The sequence below is a fragment of the Centropristis striata genome, chromosome 19 (assembly GCF_030273125.1).
Source record: "Centropristis striata isolate RG_2023a ecotype Rhode Island chromosome 19, C.striata_1.0, whole genome shotgun sequence".
NCBI classification, from domain to species: domain Eukaryota; kingdom Metazoa; phylum Chordata; class Actinopteri; order Perciformes; family Serranidae; genus Centropristis; species Centropristis striata.
Window position 1 is genome coordinate 2024119 of NC_081535.1, and position 21668 is coordinate 2045786.

Consider the following 21668-nt stretch of genomic DNA (forward strand, 5'->3'; position numbering starts at 1 on the left):
ATCCCGTACATGTGAAGCCTGGAGGATAAATATTTGATTTTTGTTTAATTTGTATACAGTTTTACAATTTTGTGTCTTTTTTAAATAATTTTGTGTCTTTTTTGGTAATTTTGTGTCTTTTTTAAACAATTTTGTGTCTTTTTTAAATAATTTTGTGTCTTTTTTGGTAATTTTACGAATACGAATACGAATACAAATACGAATACGAATATGAATACGAAGACTTTATTATCCACTGAGTGGACATTCCTCTTTGGTTTCACCATAGATATGTCTCAAAACAAACAGAATAAATAGTAAAACAATAAAGAAAAACATATGTGTCTTTTTGAATAATTTTGTGTCTTTTTTTAATAATTTTGTGTGTTTTTTGTGTGCCAGTTTATTCTAAATAATAACATGTTTGTGCAGGACTCAAGGTCCATTTAGCAGCTTGTATCTTCTTAGACCTTGTTGCAAACTATAATCCTCTAAAAGATAATTAATTCAAACTCTAAAGCTTTTCTTATTTATTTTTCGGCCATTTTGAAGGCTTTATTGACATGGAGAGACAGAAACTCACTCACCTGTTCTCCGTCCTGTCCTGTGGGTCCAGCATCCCCAGGTGATCCAGGTAAACCCTGCAGGATCAGCAGCAGCATTACTAACTGAACATTAATGAAGGTTTCACACTGAACATCTTCACTGTTACATAGTTTACCTTGTGGCCCCGTTCCCCTGCTGCTCCTGATAACCCGTCGGCCCCCGTCGGCCCCTGAGGACGTCAACAAACATTTAATAACTTTAAATAGTTTATGTTGAGACACACTCGTATGTAAACACAGATATCGATGATTTGCCCCTTTTCTGGCCTATAAAACATGAATAAAGCAGCATGTGATGGTAGGTACCCACTCACTGGGATTCCTGCGGGCCCCTGAGGCCCCTGAGGTCCTGGGGGCCCGGAGCTTCCTCTGGGTCCAGGTTTACCAGCTGCCCCGTCACCTCCTGGGAGACCTGGAGGGCCCTGGAGGAGACAGAAAGCTTTTTTAACCCTCTATAGTACGCATTATATGCAAGTTAGGAAAAAATGTTTGTGGTTTTTTTTGTGTGTGTTTTTTGTCTTAAAATAGACTAAATAGGGCCAATTGTGGCCCTCGTGACGATATTTTGTGGCCCCCACCTTGATATGAAAGTTTAATGTGAGTTTTATATGAATGGCACTTTACTGTGTTGTGTGTGGAAGGTCCCTTTAATTACTGTTTTGGTCATTTTGTGTCTTTTTTTTGGTAATTTTGCGTCTTTTTTTGTAAATTTGTGTCTTTTTTAATTATTTTGTGTCTTTTTTGGTAATTTTGTGTCTTTTATTAAATTATTTTGTGTCTATTTTAATAATCCTGTGTCTTTTCTTTTTGTAATTGTGTGCCTTTTTTTAATTATTTTTGTGTCTTTTTTGTCATAATTTTGTGTCTTTTTTGATAATTGTGTGTCTTTTTTTAGTAATTTTGTGTCTTTTTTGTCATAATTTAGTTTTTTGTCATAATTTTGTGTCTTTTTTTAATAATTTTGTGTCTTTTTTGGTAATTTTGTGTCTTTTTTTAATAATTTTGTGTCTTTTTTGGTAATTTTGTAATAGTCAGTCAATTCATCGTCAGTTTGTTTTAAAATCAGGTATATAATGAGATGCATGTCAGTGCACATAAACACAAACACAGGTTGGACTAGATTTGATGAATCAGTGATCCAGATCGAGACGAGCTGACATTTTATAGATTTTATAATGATACATTATCAGCATCAGTGACATATAATCAATAAAATCACTATTTTTCATTATGATTGAGTGATTTGGTCATATGTAATCTTATTAAGGAAATATTATTGATGCTGTATTGAGACTTTTGAACAGAATCCTGTTAAATCAAGAGCTGAAGGTGTGGTGTATTAATTTGAAGATGTATTAAAATATCTGACATATAGCAGTTTAAATATGCATCAAACATGTTTTGATAAACACACAGAAATCTGACCAACAGTTTCAGTTAGGAAATCCCACTGCACCATTTGGAACAATAACAGGCAAGCAAGAGACCTGACGCACAAATATTAGATATAATAGAGACAGAAATTAGGATTACTGGGACTTGCTGTTTGAACCATGAACCTGTTTTTGTGTATCTTGAATATTGTATCTGTTTTGTAATACTTGTCAATAAATCCCACACAGGGCTTTCTTTATAGAACGCGCCCTTTTCAGGAACGGAAAAACGATGAGACGTCTTACTGGTTGAGGGAATAAATTGAAATTAAACAGCTTTTTTTTTGTTCACAACACACAAACAGCTGTTGACAGATTCCTGACAGCAGCAAGAGAAATATCTGATGTCTGACACCAAACATGAACTTTGTTGCTCTCGGTGCTCCTCGTCTCTCTTCAATATCAGTCAAATTAAAGCAGAATTAATTAAATACTGTGTTTCCAATTTAAAACCACTTAGATGCAAACACAACAGTCCTGTAACACACAAGAACGTGTCACTGTGAACTGTAACTTACTGGAGCTCCCTGAATCCCTTTGGATCCTTCGTCTCCATGACGACCCTGAGAGCAAAAAACAAAAGTATCTTTAAAAGCTCAAAGCTGATAAAAAGTTTTCTCTTGTAATAATATAAATGTCCTATGTAATGACATGTAATTCTATTAGTCAGCACTTTTCACAGGCAAACAGTCATTTAAAATGCTTCACAAGAGAATAAAACACAGAAAAACACAATACAACCAGAAAACATTATCATTAGGTACATAAATCAATATTGTAGTTTGGTATGTTTAAGGTTAATTGGTTTTCTCTGAACATTGTTTTGGTCTTTTAAAACTTGCATGTACATTTTTATTTTATTTGTATGTTATTTGATTTTATTCTTTTTAACGTATTTATCCTGTTAATGTGAAGCACTTTGTGACTTCTGTCTGCGAAAGGTGATATTATAAATAAAGTTTACTTACTTACATTATTACATGGTCGCCCATAAAGTTGGAATTAAATTTATTTTTTTAGCTCTTTCCATGAAACGATTGTGACAATGTGATTTATTCTTGACAGATAAAGTGTTTATCTTCTCTAAACGTTATTAATCAATCTCTTCCAAACATATCACAATGAAACTGAAACCATAACTAACAGAGAATTAAGTCTGAAAACTAAGTTATTGTAACTTTATGCGCGACTGTGCAGAAATAAAAAAGGGATGCTTTATTTATGAACTTTGTGAGTTTGTGTGTTTGATATTTTCTGCGCTGGTTTTTCAAATTAAAACACAGTTTCCAGTAAGTGATAGTTTGTAACACTGATTACTGGTTTTACAGGTTAAACCCATCAACAACATGCAGAATAAATAAAATATGTGGTTCTTTCTTATTTATGTCGACTCTCTCCTGTTAGAGGTTTGTCTCACCTGAGGCCCCCGGGGGCCCGAGTCTCCTGGAGGACCCGGCAGGCCCTGACACACAGAAACACAGAAAACAAGTCTGAACATGGAGATTATTAACACGTCTACTGACACGTCTGTCTGTCTGTCTGTCTGTCTGTCTGTCTGTCTGTCTGTCTGTCTGTCTGTCTGTCTGTCTGTCTGTCTGGGTGAGGAAAAAGAGAAGATCTTTGTGTAAGCTCTAAATATTCTAAATATTATTTATACCCAAGTCGCTCTTAACACTTTCACAACTGCATGATTTTTTTTTTCTGTTGTTCAGAACAGAAATGATACTAAATATAATAAAAAGCAATTAAACAAGTGACAAGTGCTCCACAAACCATGGCAACGAGTATAACTGTGATGTTACAAAATATAATAAAATAAAATAAAAAAAAATAAAATATATGTATATATATATATATATATATATATATATATATATATAATATATATATACTGAACAGGTATGTCTTTACAAAAATATGATATATAAATTATAAAAAATATATATAAATAGTATATAATATATGTATGTATTATATATATATATATATTTTTTTAATTTATACATATATTATTTCTATATTTTTTTATTTTTATTATTTATATATATTATTATTATTATTATTATAATATATTAAATAAAAATGTATCTGAAAATTTTCTATTTTCTGCTTTTCAGATATTTTATACTCAAAAGTCAATATTGAGATAAAGACTTGTTAACACAATTATTATTATAAATTTGGAAAAATATATACATAATATGCACATGCACATGCATACATATATACAAATATAACACAAATCATGACTGAAAATAACATTTAATCATTAATGTGGAACTGTTTGGTGATGCTTTTTATTGTCCCAACACATTCTCACTGTATTATTAATATTCTCCTATAAACGCTGAACATAAACATCCTACTTACTATGTAAAAACTGTCTGTATATCTCAGAATAATGTTGTTTTTAGGTGGAGAGATTAAATATTACTGAATATCTTTCTTTGAAAAACACTAAGTTGTTATCCAGCCAGAGGCTTTAAAGCTCCTTCCCTCTGACTAAAGAAAGTTTTTCACTGACATGTTGAGCTTATTGTCACCTTTAACAAGAAATCACAGGTTTAAAAAAATCACTTTTTGATAACAATGTTCCCACAGACTCCGTGTCCAACCAGCTCTAATTACTTTCTCTTTATTCCTCCAAGAATAAAACATGGAGATTAAACCTACTCAGGCTCCATTTGGCCCTTTTTGTTCACAGGATTATTTTCTACCATGATGAGTGAAGCTTTCCATTCATTCAGTGATGGATTTAGGGCGACAATGTTATTATACTTAACGAAAACTAACAAAATAACCACAACTAGAATTGAACAAAACATTTTCGTTAACTGAAATAAAAGTTTTTTTAAAAACAATAACTAACTGAAACTGTATTTTGTGGTTACAAACTAACTAAACTATGGCATTGTGTCATTTATGGGTGGTTTTGTGGTTTTTTTTGGGTTATTTGATGTCTTTTTGTGTAATTTTTTGGTCATTTATGGGTGGTTTTGTGTCTTTTTTGGGTGATTTTGTGTCTTTTTTGACATTTTTTTTTCATTTTTGGGTGATTTTGTGTCTGTTTTGTCTTTTTTTTTGGTAATTCTGTGTCTTTTTTGTAAATTTTTTTGTCATATTGTGTCTTCTTTGGTCATTTTGTGCCTCTTTTTTCTCATTTTGAGTCAGGTAGCATGTATTTGTTTAATTCTAACTAATTATTTCTTATTTTTTGTCAGTTGGTTTTTGCAGTACAGCTGATGAATTCTCTATGTAACTTCCCTCTGTGACAGATTGATGGATCTCTCTGTGCCACCATGTGAGTGAGCAGTAAGTTTGTCCAATGACAAGAAGTGAACTCAGGAAACAGTCCCAGCGAACATTTACTCAAAGTGACTCTTTCCATGCAACAGGGACTTTCTCATACCCAGATGTAACCAACCACAGAGGAGGAGTGATTTATGGGGCGCAGAGACTCTGACGAGTTTAAAGGAGAAAGTTTGACCTTTTAACTTCATGTAAAACTTCCCCAACCACCAGCAAAGAGTCTGTTTAATGTAGAAATAAAGGTTCCACTGCCTGCTGTAGAGTTCCTGTGGGAGTTTAACAGAACATTAATCCTGTTTTACCAATGATGTTTGTATAGTTAGACTATTTACATTAGAGCACATAGAGAGTCTGTCAGCTGATGGTGCGTTCAAGGTCTACACGAAACCACGTTGTTCCAAGCTCCAAGTTCCGACTTTCAAGTTCTGACTTTGAGTGTAAATTAAACACAACATACGGTGTTACAGTAGGAACACCGTATGTTAGTGTTAGACCCACCTTCAAAATAAGAGCACATGGATGTGTTAGCAGAATCCACCACAGAATTTACAAGAAGACTGTCAAAATATGACGTCTTTTTTGGTGTCTTTTTTGGTCATTTTTGTCTTTTTGGTGTCTTTTTTTGGTCTTTTTGTGTCTTTTTAGTGTCTTTTTTGGTCTTTTTTGGTCTTATTTGTGTCTGTTTTTGGTCTTTTTGTGTCTTTTTTATGTCTTTTTTGGTCTTTCTTGTGTCTTTTTTGGTCTTTTTTTGGTCTTATTTGTGTCTGTTTTTGGTCTTTTTGTGTCTTTTTGTGTCTCTTTTGGGTTTTTTTGTGTCTTTTTTGTGTCTTTTTTGATCTTTTTGTGTCTCTTTTTGGTCTTTTTTGGTCTTTTTTTGTGTCTCTTTTGGTCATTTTGTGTCTTTTTGTGTCTTTTCTTGGTCTTTTTTGGTCTTTTTTGTCTTTTTTTCAGTTAAATTTACAAGTTGTTCTTTAAAGTTGTTTACATTTGTACTGTATTTTTTGCAGAATTATTCTGGTAATCAGCTGACAGTTTTTTTCTGTTAAAGCAACATATTTCTTGCTATCTTATAGCCCTATAAGACTCCATAGAGTTAATTTTTTTTTTACAGTGTAGATTATATGATGTCATTACAAAGAAAAATGTACTTACTGCACTGGCAGATCATTTTACCCGTTTCAAGCATGCATTTCCTAATTCTAGTCATTTATTTCTCATTTTTCCCCAGTTGTTTCTGCAGAGCAGACTGCAGCAGAGTGTCTCTGTCCTCTAACAGTCTAACATCAGATTTGACCCCGACAGAATCGATCACTGTGACCTGTTCTCCTCTAGAAATACCTGCTCCCTGCACACCAGCAGCACACTTCACTGGTTTACCTTCATTTACCAGAAGCTCCTCTCTGTGACCCCGACACAGCTGCTGTCTTTATCAAATCCTCTCAACAATACTGGCTGCAGCCTCCTGCAGCTCTAATGGTTCCCCAGGGTCACAGAGAGAAATACTACAGGAAAACTAAATAAATGTGGACTTACTGCAGCTCCTGGCTTCCCAACAGGCCCCGGGAAACCTCGGAGACCCGGCTCGCCCTGCACCACAACACACACACACACACACACACACACACACACACACACACACACACACACACACACACACACACACACACACACACACAGGTAATGGTGAGGGCTTTCTGCTCACTAAAAGGATTTCAAGGTATTTCTAAAAAGTCTGCACTGACCTATATTGTTAAAAATGTCAGAAAATGTCTGAATATCAATTTCCTTCTTCTGCACACTGTAAAAAAGGTGTTTAAAAACCAGATCAAACAGTAAATCTAAAGGTCTAAAACCAGATCAAACAGTAAATCTAAAGGTCTAAAACCAGATCAAACAGTAAATCTAAAGGTCTAAAACCAGATCAAACAGTAAATCTAAAGGTCTAAAACCAGATCAAACAGTAAATCTAAAGGTCTAAAACCAGATCAAACAGTAAATCTAAAGGTCTAAAACCAGATCAAACAGTAAATCTAAAGGTCTAAAACCAGATCAAACAGTAAATCTAAAGGACTAAAACCAGATCAAACAGTAAATCTGAGGGAAATGATCTTGCTGCATGGACAGATAATTTACCTTGACAAGATTTATTAAATTAAGATTATTAAATCTAGAAAAAAGCATGTTGAACACTTAAAATAAGAAATTAACTCTCAAAACCAGATTTTTGATTTTGATTTGATACTTTATTTATACCAAGAGGTAGATTTGGTGTGCAGTCGAGTGAGATGTCTCAGCACAAAACACACAGCATACAGACATTAAGAACACAACAGACAGATGAAAGACACAGTAACCATTAAGAAAATAAAAAATAAAAAAAAATAAAAACTCAAAGAAGTGCACCACTGCATCCCATTGAATGCCATAGATAAAAAGTAAATCGAATAAATAAGTAGATAAAAATTTTATGATGGTAAGGATGGATAATTAAAAAGCAACTGTCATGGCCTTAGTAAATGGTATGTTTTATTTACTTCCCTGATGGCAGAGGGAACAAAGCTTTCTCTAAATCGCTTCGTTTTACATGTAGGCAATTTGTATCTGCGGCCAGATGGGAGAAGCTGAAATAGTTTGTGTAGTGGGTGGGAGCCATCTCGCAGAATGGAACCAGCTATCCTCTGCAACTGCCTAGTGTAGAGAGCTTCAGGGTTAAGTTGCGTCTCACCAATCAGCCTGCTAGACCACCTGACTATTTGTTTGAGGGAGTTTTTATTTTTAAGAGACAGATTGCTAAACCAGCACACCAAGCAAAAGGATAAAATAGATTCAATAAAAGCACGGTAAAAAAGAGTCAGTAGGGTTCGGTCTATGTGTAGATAGGACAGTTTCCTCATAAAGTACAGGCGCTGGTTGGCCTTTTTAAAGACAGCTTCACAATTTGCCTCAAATGTGAGCTTGTTGTCAATAATGGTGCCAAGGTATTTGTACTTGTCCACTGTCTCCACTATCTGACCTTTTATGTCTGTAGGCATCTGTGCCTGATAGATAAATTAAAGCTGCCAGCAGTGATGAACTGGCCCGAGCAGAGTGACCATATTTCTAAATTTAATAAAAAACAGAAAAAAATAGTCAGAAAAACAGAAAAAAAAAACAGTCAGAAACAAAAAAAATAGTCAGAAAAAACAGAAAAAATAGTCAAAAAAAAAGAGAAAAAAATTAGTCAGAAACACAGAAAAAAATTGTCAGAAAAACTGAAAAAATTTAAAATAAAAAATAAGAAATGAACTCTTAAAATTAGATAAATAGAAGATAAGAAAATAAAGATAAAAAAACAAAGAAGACAAAAAAAACACAACAAAAAAGATTTAGAAGTGTTAGATCATTTATCTTGTTTTAAGAGTTAATTTCTTATTTTAAGTGTTCAACATGCTTATTTCTAGATTTAATAATCCTAATCTAATAAATCTTGTCAAGGTAAATTATCTGTCCATGCAGCAAGATCATTTCCCTCAGATTTACTGTTTGATCTGGTTTAGTTGTGAGGTTTCTGCTCACTAAAAGGATTTCAAGGTATTTCTAAATAGTCTTCACTGACCTATAATGTCAAAAATGTCAGAAAACGTCTGAATATTAATTTCCTTCTTGTGATTAACTTTCCTTCTAAACGATCTTTTCACTCCGCTGCACATGTTTCAGCCTCTCCTCCTGTTCCTTTCTCCAGTCAACAAAGATCACTTTTACCAGCTGCCTTTGACATTTGAAATAGAAAAAAAGGGGAAAAAGAAAGAACGTACCCGTTCTCCTGAGAACCCCGTCGGCCCACGCATGCCCAGGTTCCCCTGGAGACCCTGATGGGGAAGGAACAGGTGGAAGAATTTCATTCAAACATATCTGGAACATACCTGGATATTGATAGAATCTGTACAGACTGTAGGTAGTAATATAAGGCTCAGGAAGGCTGATTTAATGTGCAATGTGTAGGGTACATGGTGATTTTCCTAATAACCTGTAATAACCTGTAATAACGCAATAAATAAGAGCAGAATGTGGGAGCTGTTTACTCCTGTTTTGTTCCTTTGCTGAGGGTTTTATTCTCTGGATAAGGCAGCTCTTAGACCTACAGTTGTAAACTTGATTTGTACTGTGGTGTGCTTTTATGAAATCATGTACTTGAATGGAGCAGGGGTCTCAAACTCAAATTACCTGGGGGCTGCTGGAGGCAGTATCAAAATGACCAAAAAAAGACACAAAAAGACCAAAAAAAGACACAAAATGACCAAAAAACCCCACAAAATTACAAAAGAAGACACAAAACGCCCAGAAAAAACAACAAAATCACAAAAAAAGACACAATATGACACGAAATTACCCAAAAAAAGACACAAAATTACAAAAAAAAAGACACAAAAAGACCAAAAAAGACACAAAGTGACCAAAAAAGACACAAAGTGACCAAAAAAGACACAAGATGACCAAAAACCCCCCACAAAATTCCAAAAAAAGATACTAAATTACCAAAAATAGACACAAAATTACTAAAAAAGACACAAAATTATTTTAAAAAGACATAATTACCAAAAAAGACACAAAATTCCAAAAAAAAGACAAAATGACCAAAAACAAACCGCAAAATTACTAAAAAGACACAAAATTACTAAAAAAGACACAAAATTACCAAATAAACCACACAAAATTACTAAAAAAAGACACAAGATTATTTAAAAAAGTCAATCACTTACATACATGCCTACTGGGCCCTGAGGTCCCTCCACGCCCGGCTTCCCTGTGAAACCCTGACAGAAACACAGAGAGACACATCTAAATAACAATAATAACATGTTGGTAATATAAACAGACAGATTCCTGAGTGTGTTGATGTGATGCAGGTCAAGGCTCACCTTGTCTCCGGGGGGTCCTGGTGGTCCTGGAGGTCCTGGTTTCCCTGCTGGCCCCTGTCACATAAAACACCTGATCAATACCATCTGTTTCACTGGTTCCCAACCTTTTACATGAGGGAACCACGTTTTTACCATTGTAAACTTTGGCGACCCTCTCTTTTTCTTTTTGAGATATTCAGCATTTTCGTCTCCCTGACGCGTTGCCATTTTTCCATTAGCTCTGTGTTTCTGTTGTTAGGTGAGGTTACCGCTAGGTGAGGTTACCACTAGGTGAGGTTACCGCTAGGTGAGGCTACCGCTAGGTGAGGTTACCACTAGGTGAGGTTACCACTAGGGGAGGTTACCGCTATGCGAGGTTACCGCTAGGTGAGGTTACCGCTATGCGAGGTTACCGCTGGGTGAGGTTACCGCTAGGTGAGGTTACCGCTGGGTGAGGTTACCGCTAGGTGAGGTTACCGCTAGGTGAGGTTACCGCTAGGTGAGGTTACAGCTAGGTGAGGTTACCGCTAGGTGAGGTTAGCGCTAGGCGAGGTAACCGCTAGGTGAGGTTACCGCTAGGTGAGGTTACCGCTAGGCGTGGTTACTGCTAGGTGAGGTTACCGCTAGGCGAGGTTACCGCTAGGTGAGGTTACCGCTAGGTGAGGTTGACACTAGGTGAGGTTACCACTAGGCGAGGTTCATGCTAGGTGAGGTTACCACTAGGCGAGGTTACCGCTAGGTGAGGTTACCACTAGGCGAGGTTACCGCTAGGCGAGGTTACCGCTAGGTGAGGTTACCACTAGGCGAGGTTCATGCTAGGTGAGGTTACCACTAGGCGAGGTTACCGCTAGGCGAGGTTACCGCTAGGCGAGGTTACCGCTGGGTGAGGTTACCGCTAGGTGAGGTTACCGCTAGGCGAGGTTACTGCTAGGTGAGATTACCGCTAGGTGAGGTTAAAGCTAGGTAAGTTAACCGCTAGGTGAGGTTACCGCTAGGTGAGGTTACCGCTAGGTGAGATTACCGCTAGGTGAGGTTACCGCTACGTGAGGTTACCGCTAGGTGAGATTACCGCTAGGTGAGGTTACCGCTACGTGAGGTTACCGCTAGGTGAGATTACCGCTAGGTGAGGTTACCGCTAGGTGAGATTACCACTAGGTGAGGTTACCGCTACGTGAGGTTACCTGTGTATACTGCAGGAGGGATGTTACATGTCCTTATTCTTGTGATATGGCCTTTATTTTTAAACTTTTCTATAGTGATTTTCTATTTAAATAAATGAATAAACGTTTAATGTAGCCCTTATTTAGTTGTTTTTGTCTCACTAATGAATGAAATGCTGACTCATCTATATTTAACACATCCCTTAAAATCAGGAGGGCTGCCAGACTGGAGGTTAGATTGGTTGGTTTGTATGAGCGTCACGTTTCTGCCCAGTTTTAGTTTCACAGAAGTTTGAACAAACTTTGAGCAAAACCCTGTTGGCTGTTGGCTTTTTCACAGGAAATAGATTTACAATCAACCCATCTGCTCTCTCTCTCTCTCTCGAGCCATATGCTTCAGTGGATCTCTTCATTTCCACAAAAACTTCCTGCCTGTCTCTGGAAAACTCAGTTTCACACAATAGTTAGTGTCTTCCCACAGACACAGAGGTAGAATACAGATATATATATATATATATATATATATATATATATATATATATATATATATATATATATATATTTATAGCGTACCAGAGATCCTGGTGGGCCGTCGGCTCCTCTCTCCCCGGCCAATCCTTGAAAACCCTGAAAAAGTAGAAAAAGTAATCAAAGAGTTGGAAGAAAAGAAGTGAAAACTTAGAAGAATGAGAGAAAACATCATGAGTTGCAAAGCTGACCAATAATAGAAAAGTGCAAATGTGGAACAAACTCATTTATTTCTAGTAATTAACAAACGAGCACTGAGCTGCTAAATTATTAGTTTAAATACGTCGAGTCAGAATTTTCCTGACTGTTGCTTAATCTGCTGTTTAATTGCTTCTTGGTCATTTAATTCGTTCGTGTCATTATATATATAATGTATCGGTGATTAGGAGTTTAATTTAACTCTCTAAGTCCATTTTGTAAAACCAAACTTATTACCCAGCAGCTGAAATTCTGCAGTTTTTAAGTGGTAATAAAGTCGTTTCCTCTGGTCACCGCAAGACTTTTGTCTGAAGATGTTTGTCATGGTTTCAGCCAGGTTCAATCATTAATTTCAGCATAAAATGGCATTTTAGCTTAGCAACAGTTAGCTCGGGCTTGGGGGCAATAGATGGTCCTTTCCTGCACTGCAAAAATGGTGTCTAAAAACAAGATAAAAAACACTTTGTGTCTTTCTTTGTGTTTTTTTTTTGTGTTTTTGTGTCTTTTTTTGTCTTTTTTATGCCTTTTTTGGTTATTTTACGTCTTTTGTTTCTTTTTTGGTCATTTTTCATCTTTTGTATCTTTTTTGTGTGTCTTTTTTGGTGTTTTTGTCTTTTTGTGTCTTTTGTTGGTTATTTTACATCTTTTGTGTCTTTTTTGTGGGTTTTTTGTCTTTTTTGGTTATTTTACCTCTTTTGTTTCTTTTTTGGTCATTTTGCGCCTTTTTGTGTATTCTTTTGGTGTTTCTTGTCTTTTTGTGTCTTTTTTGCTGTTTTTTTTGTCTTTTTTGGTCATTTTACGACTTTTGTTTCTTTTTTGGTCATTTTACGTCTTTTTTGTGTCTTTTTTTGGTCCTTTTGTGTCTTTTTACATCTTCTTTTGGTCACAAAATGACCAATTATTTGTTTCTTACCAAGATAAAAAAAAAAAACTTTACATTTAGAAGTGTTAGATAATTCATCTTGTTTTAAGAGTTAATTTCTTATTTTAAGTGTTCAACATGCTTATTTCTAGATTTAATAATCTAAATTTAATAAATCTTGTCAAGGTAAATTATCTGTCCATGCAGCAAGATCATTTCCCTCAGATTTACTGTTTGATCTGGTTTTAGACCTTTAGATTTACTGTGTTATCTGGTTTTTAAACACCTTTTTTGCAGTGTAAGCATGTGTGTGATATATAAACATGTATTTATGAACACCTGATCTCTTTAAGTGTCTGGCTGCAGGTCTGGTTAAACTAGTAAAACTGTTTCTTTCTGTCAGTGTTTTGTTGTGTTTGCCGGCTCATGAGTCACCAGAGTCCTCCATATTTAATCCGGCCTGTCTTGTAAAACTGTTACAATGTGTTTTTATTCTGTGAACCCTGCAGCTTTGTGGCAAAGAGGCGAGAAGCCGAGCTGGAGGACTGAAGGCTGAGGTCACCGTGAGGTTCCTTACCGCCAATCCTTTACTGCCGCCGCCGCCGGCTGCACCCGAAGGACCCTGAAACACAGAAAACACCAACAATGAGATTTCTCCCCAGAAGCATTAAGAGGTCATTCAGAGTGCACATAGTCAATATCATCACTTTATTTCATTAAATGATTAACTCATGAATCTCTTATCTTATCAAGCCATTTAACTTTAAATAACTAAGAAGATCGATTCCACTCTGATATATCTGCTTATTACCGTAAATATGATGCTACAACCACAAGATGTTTACCAGACGTCAGGGAAAAAAAAACGATATGGCGATATTTTGCGTGGCAATATTATATCGAGTCATGGCTACGGTGTCCCTGAAGGCTCACAGTGATGCAACTTAAGAAAAAACACATGCAAATACACAAAACACAAGCAAACTGAGAAAACATCTTCATCATCTGACAACACAAGAGCAGCATTTAGAAAACAAAGACCACAACACAACAGAAATGTTTCCAGAGGACACTTAAAACTGATACACACGTCTGGACACGCTTGATATTATCACATCATTTCATGATAATGATATTTTCATGATATAACGTGATATATAGCGTTAGCCCGCTAGCCCGTATCAATCACATTGCAGTGAAACAAATCAAATAAATGAATGATTCATGTTGCTATGCTATCGATCGCGGCTAATGTTAGCATGCTGCTGATCGGCTGTTAACGTTAGCATGCTATCAATTGTTATAACGCTATAACATGGAAATTATAATTATCTTGAAATAACGTGATAATATCACATGCATATGATAAGATAATTTCACTTTATCAAGTTATAATGTCAACATATCACGTTATTTCATGAAAATGATATTTTCATGATGTAACGTAGTATATAGTGTTAGCCTGCTAGCCCGTATCAATCACATTGCAGTTAAAGAAATCAACAAAAAAATCAAATAAATGAATGCTATCGATAGTGGCTAACTTTAGCATGCTATCAATTGCGACTAACGTTAGCATGCTGGCAATCGGCTGTTAACGTTAGCATGCTATCGATCGTTATAACGTTATAACATTGAAATGATCATTATCTTGAAATAACTTGATAATATCAAGCGTGTCCAGACAAGTGCATCACTTTTAAGTGTCCTCTGGAAACACTTCTGTTGTGTTGTGGTCTTTGCAGCGTTTTCTAAATGCCAGATTGATGAAGATGTTTCCTCAGTTTGCTTGTGTTTTGTGTTCTATAAGAAGTGAGGAGCATTTATGGGTACAAGTCGGGAACCGGCCTACTTTACATATTTCAAGGGTGCTGAATCCAAAAAAAAAATGGTTCCCAAGCAAAATTTTGAGTTTTTGACCTTCTAATTTGCATATCAAAATGGCTGCCAAATTGCCCATCTTGCACAGTCATTGGACCATTTCCCCCTAGTTTTTTGTAAGTAGGCAATCAAGATGAGGAAATTAAGTTTCTAGATCGATAGTCAAGGGTCAGAGCAAGGATATAGTGCATTTTTAATGTATATATACATGCAAATGTACAACTTCTAAGGTGGAATTAAGCATTATGTGTCATTTTTACTCATTCTTACTCTGAAATTTCCCCTGTTGATAAGACGTATGATCTACATGATAACAAAGAAAAAAATCCATTGCGAGGCGATAGAGGTGATCAGGTCATGATGCTGCTGTTTTGCTCTCTTCTCATAAATAAAACCCAGTGTAGCGTTGATGCTGCAGCTCCAACAGCCTCGGGGCAGGAAGGTGTTAGCCTGCGACGGCTGACTACGGAGGATAAACACTAAAGTCTGCTCTGTCTAAAGGTTAAAAAGATCTGCAGGCATTTTATATTCTGGACTCTAACTTTATATCTGACAACCTTTAGGGTGAAGACCAGACTCCAGTTTCTGCTTCTGGCCGAGAAATAATCCAGCTATAATCCCTCGCTCACAACCAGACAACACTCTTTACAACTTTAAATGTAAATGTGTGTTTATTTATGTTTATTTATGTTTATTAGTCCGGTGGTTGGAGGAACTAACTGTCTCCTGGCTGTAGCTTCATATTTCCTGGACAGATAAGAGAGTATTTGTGAACTTCTTAGGTCACCTTTCGGCGAAAACATGACAAATTCTATTTTCCAAAATGTCAGTTTCAAAAGTTTTCTACACATTTTTTTCAAAAACCAACACAATAAATAGTCCAGTTGACAGAAAGATGGACCCGGATATTTTGAAAGTTTTATGATAGAAATATATAGTATGGGTTCCCAGCATGTAGAAACTGCCAGATGCTAATTTGCATATGTTGGGCAATTTGTGTAATTATGCTAATTAGCATAAATTAGCATAATCACATATATTGATCATATTATAGGAGCTGCTTGGCCAAAATGGACAATGTTAGTATGTTTTTAGGGGTTACTGGAGATGCTGAGTCCATATCTGACATTTTTAAGATTCAAAATCACTGTTTAAACCTGGTTTGATCACATTTTTACTCTCATTAAGCTGATTTTGCTGAGTTTTTTGGGGCAATTTAGACAGATTTTTGGAGGATAAAAATGTGTCAGGAATAATTTGGATCCTCAAGTTATTTCTGAATTCCACAATAATTTGTCCTGTCGTCATCTTCTCCAGACTGGACAGATTGTATCATTTAGCCAAGCAGCTCCTATAATATGATCAATATAGGTGATTATGCTAATTTATGCTAATTCGCTCAATTACACAAATTGCCCAACATGCAGTGCAGTCCCTAAATGTTTTTAAATCTCACTTAAAAACCCGCCTCTTTTCTCTTGCCTTAAAGTTAAATTAAAGTTTTTTCCTCCGGCAAGTGCTAGTGAATAGTGTCCCCTAGTAATCCCACAGTGCTTTTAAAATGATCCCTTCTTCTTTTAATTTATTTTAAATTCAATTTTGTTTGTTTAGTTTTTTGTTTGTTTCTTTTTACCTTTGTCAATTCTGTATTTTATTGCACTTTTTGCACTTTTATGTGAAGCACTTTGGTGGCTCAGCCGTCTGTTAATGCTATAGAAATAAATTTGACTTTGACTTTGAACATATGCAAATTAGCATCCAGCAGTTTCTGCATGCTGGGAACCCATACTATATATTTATATCATAAAACTTTGGTGCACTCAACATTTCCGGGTCCACAGTGAGGCTCTATGGGCTGACAACTGGACTACAATGTCTTTATCCAAGTGAAACTGTAGTGGAGACTTATTGACTTTATTTAGAGTTGATTCTTTTTAATATCCATTAATCTTTTTTTTAGCATTTTTCTCGAGTCCCAAGAGGCCAAGGTGATTTCAAAAAGGCTGATGGGTCAAACAACAAAGTGATATAAAACAAAGAAAAGCAGCAAATCGTCACATTTGAGAAAACAGAACCAGAGAATGTTTAATAAGTAAAAGTTAATAAGTATCAAAATGACAACAATTAACTATTTATCAATCTACAACTCAATGAATCAACTAACTGTTTATGTAACTGATTATTAGGAGAGAACCTCTTTTAAATGTGTCACTTTATTATATTAATTTAACACACAGTCAAGTTACTGTAAGTGTAATCATTGAATAATGGATCAAACAGTGATGAATAAATGAGATAAAACATGAACTCAACAACTTCCTGCAGAGCTGAAAGAGATCTAGAGCTCAGAGCTGCTCTACTGAACATAGACTGCCTCCTGCTGGTTACATTAGTTATTACTACACTGGAGGAACTGACTTCATTTGAGAGTCATTTTTGACAGTTTGAGGTTATTTCCATCTCAGCTTCAGTCTGTCAGAAACAGTCAGAAACAGACAGAAACAGACAGAAACTCTGGTACTGGGAGAAGAATTTAAAGAAGTGAAGTGTGTGATTCTCTTTGTTTAACCTTCATAACTTCACTCTGTGTTACTGAAGTGAGAAAACATCTTTTATGTTCCATCTACAGCAGGAGATGATTTGGTTGAAGAGCTAAATTGTTTTTCTGACGATTTTTTCTGTTTTTCGAAGTAATTTTCTTTCCTGTTTTTCTGAATTTTTTTTTCAGTTTTTCTGACAATTTTTTTTGTTTTTCCAAGTAATTTTTTCCTGTTTTTCTGAGTATTTTTTCCCCAGTTTTTCTGACTTTTCTTCTGTTTCTTTTAACTTTTTTTCCCTCTTTTTATCCTGACTTTTTTCTGTTTTTCTGACTATTTTTTCTGTTTTTTGAAGTAATTTTTTTCCTGTTTTTTTGACTCTTTTTTCTGTTTTTCTGACTCTTTTTTCTGTTTTTCGAAGTAATATTTTTACTGTTTTTCTGACTTTTTTCAGTTTTTTTAAAACTTTTTTTGCTCTTTTTATTCTGACTTTTTTCTGTTTTTCTGACTCTTTTTTCTGTTTTTCGAATTAATTTTTTCCTGTTTTTCTGACTATCTTTTTCTGTTTTTTATAAAATCTAGAAATAAGCATGTTGAACACTTAAAATAAGAAATTAACTCTTAAAACCAGATAAATGATCTAACACTTCTAAATCTAAAGTTTTTTTTATCTTGGTAAGAACCAAATAATCATCAGGTCACTCTGCTCGGGCCAGTTCATCACTGCTGGCAGCTTTACTTTATCTTGTAAAAAAATGTGTGTATCCATAAACCAATTGTCCTATTAGGAAGTATTTTAAAAACTCTTCTGCTTTTTCTTTCTCCAGGGAATAGTAATATTGTAGTGAAGAAGGTTTAAAGCTGGTACAGGATGTGAAGAGAAGGAAATGAACACACAGACATAAAAACATTTAGAGGCGATGGATTGAAATATGATAGAGAATGGGAACCTGTGTACCAGGCTTTCCTTCTGCTCCCTCTGGTCCTGGAGGCCCCGGCAAACCCTACAGACACACACACACACACACACACACACACACACACACACACACACACACACACACACACACACACACAAAATGACAAAAAATAGATGAAAATATGACCAAAAAATGACACCAAATTATCGAAATAGGAACAAATTGACCAAAAATAGATGTTAAAATGATCAAAAAAAAGAAACAAAATTAGCAAAAAAGACACAAAATGACCAAAAATGACCAAGAAAAGACACAAAATTACAAACAAAGACACAAAATGACAGAATAAACACTAAATTACGAAAACAAACAAACAAAATGACCAAAAAAGACACAAAATGACCAAAAAAATAGATGAAAAAATGACCAAAAAATGACAACAAATTATCGAAATAGGAACAAATTAATGTAAAAATGATTAAAAAAAGACATAGAATGTTTGTTACTATTTCGAAAAATTTGTATAATTTTTTCATCTTTTTTTTTGTCAGTTTGTGTCTTTTTTTAGTCGTTTTTAAATCTACAATCATTGAAACTTCTTGATAATAACCAAATCATGATCAATAAAACCATGTTAAATGTCTAGATATCAGCTCTTAAATTAAACTCTTATCAGATATTCTTGTTGTTATCGTTATATTTATCCAAACTAATAAACCTTTAGTTGTACCAGACATTAAAATGAACAAGAAACTGAAGAAAACAAAGGTGGTGTAATAATTTTTCCATGACTGTACATTTATAGGTTTTTTTTGGCTCCGTAGATGTGGGCGTTTAAATAAAGACTGCATTCTGAATGATATCCAATTCAAACTACAAACTACATGTGATTTATTTTGTGACATTGTGAGAATGTGTTGTGAGTTTACCGATGGACCTGGTTGTCCAGCGTGGCCTTTCTTCCCCGTCCGGCCCTGAGACGAGAAGACACAAGATGACATCACTACCACGTCAAAAGGAGGGAAATAAATCAACTTATACAACAGAGATCTAAAGGAAAATGAACACTGTGTTTATATTCTTCTATTATTTGGATCGTGTTGTTACCTTGTTCCCTCTGGGTCCTGGTTTGCCGTTACGTCCATCTGGTCCCCTGTTTCCCTTTAAATAAGTTCAGAATATTAGTCAACTCAAGTCAAACATCAACAACAACACAAGAGCAGCATTTAGAAAACAAAGACCACAACACAACACAAGTGTTTCCAGAGGACACTTAAAAGTGACGCACACGTCTGGACACACTTCATATTATCATGTTATTTCAACAAAATGATGATCATAGCATGCTAACGTTAGTGGCTGATTGATAGCATGCTAACGTTAGCAGATAATCGATAGCATGCTAGCGTTAGCAGGCTAGCAAGACCAAAACCAACTGTTGAAAGAGACCAACTAAAATGTTAATCATTCATTTATTTGATTTGTGTAACTGCAATGTGATTGATACGGGCTAGCAGGCTAACACTAAATATCACGTTATAACATGAAAATGTCATTAAATATGAAATAACATGATCATTTCATGCTATAACATTGAGATTATCATTATATTGAAATGACGTAATAATATCACAAGTGTTTCCAGACGTGTGCATCACTTAGCATGCTAACGTTAGCGGGCTAGCAAGACCAAGACCAACTGGGTGCTATTGAGAGAGACCAACTAAAACGTGTATCATTCATTTATTTGATTTGTTTAACTGCAATGTGATTTATACAGGCTAGCAGGCTAAAGCTAGCAGGCTATCATTATATACTACGTTTATCATGAAAATATCATTATCATAAAATAACGTGGTGTTTTGACGTTATAACTTGATAAATTGAAATTATAATTATGTTGAAATAGCGCAATAATATCAAGCGTGTCCAGACGTGTGCATCACTTTTAAGTGTCCTCTGGAAACACTTCTGTTGTGTTGTGGTCTTTGTTTTCTAAATGCTGCTCTTGTGTTGTCAAGTTGATGAAGATGTTTTCTCAGTTTGTTGTGTTTTGTGTATTTGCATGTGTTTTCTTAAGTTGCAGCGCTGTGAATCATATATATATATATATATATATATATATAAGTCAAACCACAATTAGATGTTTCCCCAAATTGTTCACCCTTATTAATTTAATTTAATTTAATGTAGCTTAAAAAAAACTCTGGATGCTCAGCTGCTATAACACTACTCTATTAACATCCTGACTCCACTAAGTTCACTTTTCTTGTTTTAAAATAAAATATGTCAGAGATGTTTATGATCCCTCAACACAGACGACACATTGATAAATATTCCTGACCAGGTTTAGAACCAGAAACGTGTTAATTCATGTTATTTCAGTCTAAACTTGTTCTTTCTCTTCTCAGTGTTGGCCTGTTATTTGGAGCTGCAGGAGGCTGCTGGTTCTCGTGTTTCACCGTTAAATGTGACGTTTGGATCAACACATGAAGTCATAATCTGACATTTCTTGGTGTTTCAGACGAACAAACCTCCACTGACCTTTGACCCCCGGCCGCCTTGTTTCCCCTGAGGTCCCGTTTCTCCGTTGGTGCCCTGGATGAAGAAATATAAAAGCAGTCAAGCTTATCTGCTTCTTTCACCTTCAGCAGTCAGCTGAAAGGGCACGGACACAATATTAAACTGGAAATACTATACAATACACTATACAATACTCTATACAATATGTGGCTGTGACGTTTATTTTGCTTAATGCCTGTAAAAACTAAAAGTGTTATTTTACCTGAAACACCATCATACATACTAGTTTATATATATATATATATATATATATATATATATATGCATGCAAAATATTGTGAATTATTTCAGGACAAATCTTATTTACTTGGAAAAACTTGGTGCATTTTTAGTACTTTTGGTAATTGTTAAGTCTAATATATCTAATCCAAAATCTATTTATTGAGCACAATTTTAGCAAACACAAGGTTTCCAAAGTGCTGCACAACAATAAATAGATAACACAATAAAAGCACAATAAAAAGAGATGGAGTAAACAATATAACAATAAAATGTACTGCCTGCACAAAATAAAACATGCATGTATACACATAAAAACATTAAATCATAATCATAAAAAACCCAAGAAGAGATTTAACATGAGACAGAGAGGAATATACAGCGCATCAAGTTTTCTTCTCTTTCATAGGATGAACAGTCTCTGCGGTACCTCGGGGCCTTTAGGGCCTGGCTGGCCCTTCAGGCCTTCAAACCCCTGGAAGCCGGAGGGGCCCCTCTCTCCCTGAGGGCCCCTGATACCTGCTGGCCCCTCAACACCCTGACACAGAAAACACAAAGGACATTTAGTCACGAGACC

The 21668-nt window shown here is 35.3% G+C and overlaps 1 protein-coding gene across 1 annotated transcript in view; it reads right to left on the reverse strand.

Moving 5' to 3' along the window:
- The window catches only part of si:ch211-196i2.1 (collagen alpha-1(I) chain), a 57010-nt gene that overhangs the window by 20821 nt on the left and 14521 nt on the right, over nt 1–21668 (reverse strand). Inside the window, exons 15-27 of the mRNA XM_059358603.1 lie at nt 21522–21629; nt 20834–20887; nt 19397–19450; nt 19219–19263; nt 13454–13573; nt 11937–11990; nt 10225–10278; nt 10066–10119; nt 9121–9174; nt 3435–3479; nt 2536–2580; nt 895–1006; nt 567–754 (exon numbers count right to left, since the gene is read on the reverse strand). Coding sequence (XP_059214586.1) covers nt 567–754; nt 895–1006; nt 2536–2580; nt 3435–3479; nt 9121–9174; nt 10066–10119; nt 10225–10278; nt 11937–11990; nt 13454–13573; nt 19219–19263; nt 19397–19450; nt 20834–20887; nt 21522–21629 — 987 coding nt within the window. The remainder of the gene's footprint in view (nt 1–566; nt 755–894; nt 1007–2535; nt 2581–3434; nt 3480–9120; nt 9175–10065; nt 10120–10224; nt 10279–11936; nt 11991–13453; nt 13574–19218; nt 19264–19396; nt 19451–20833; nt 20888–21521; nt 21630–21668) is intronic.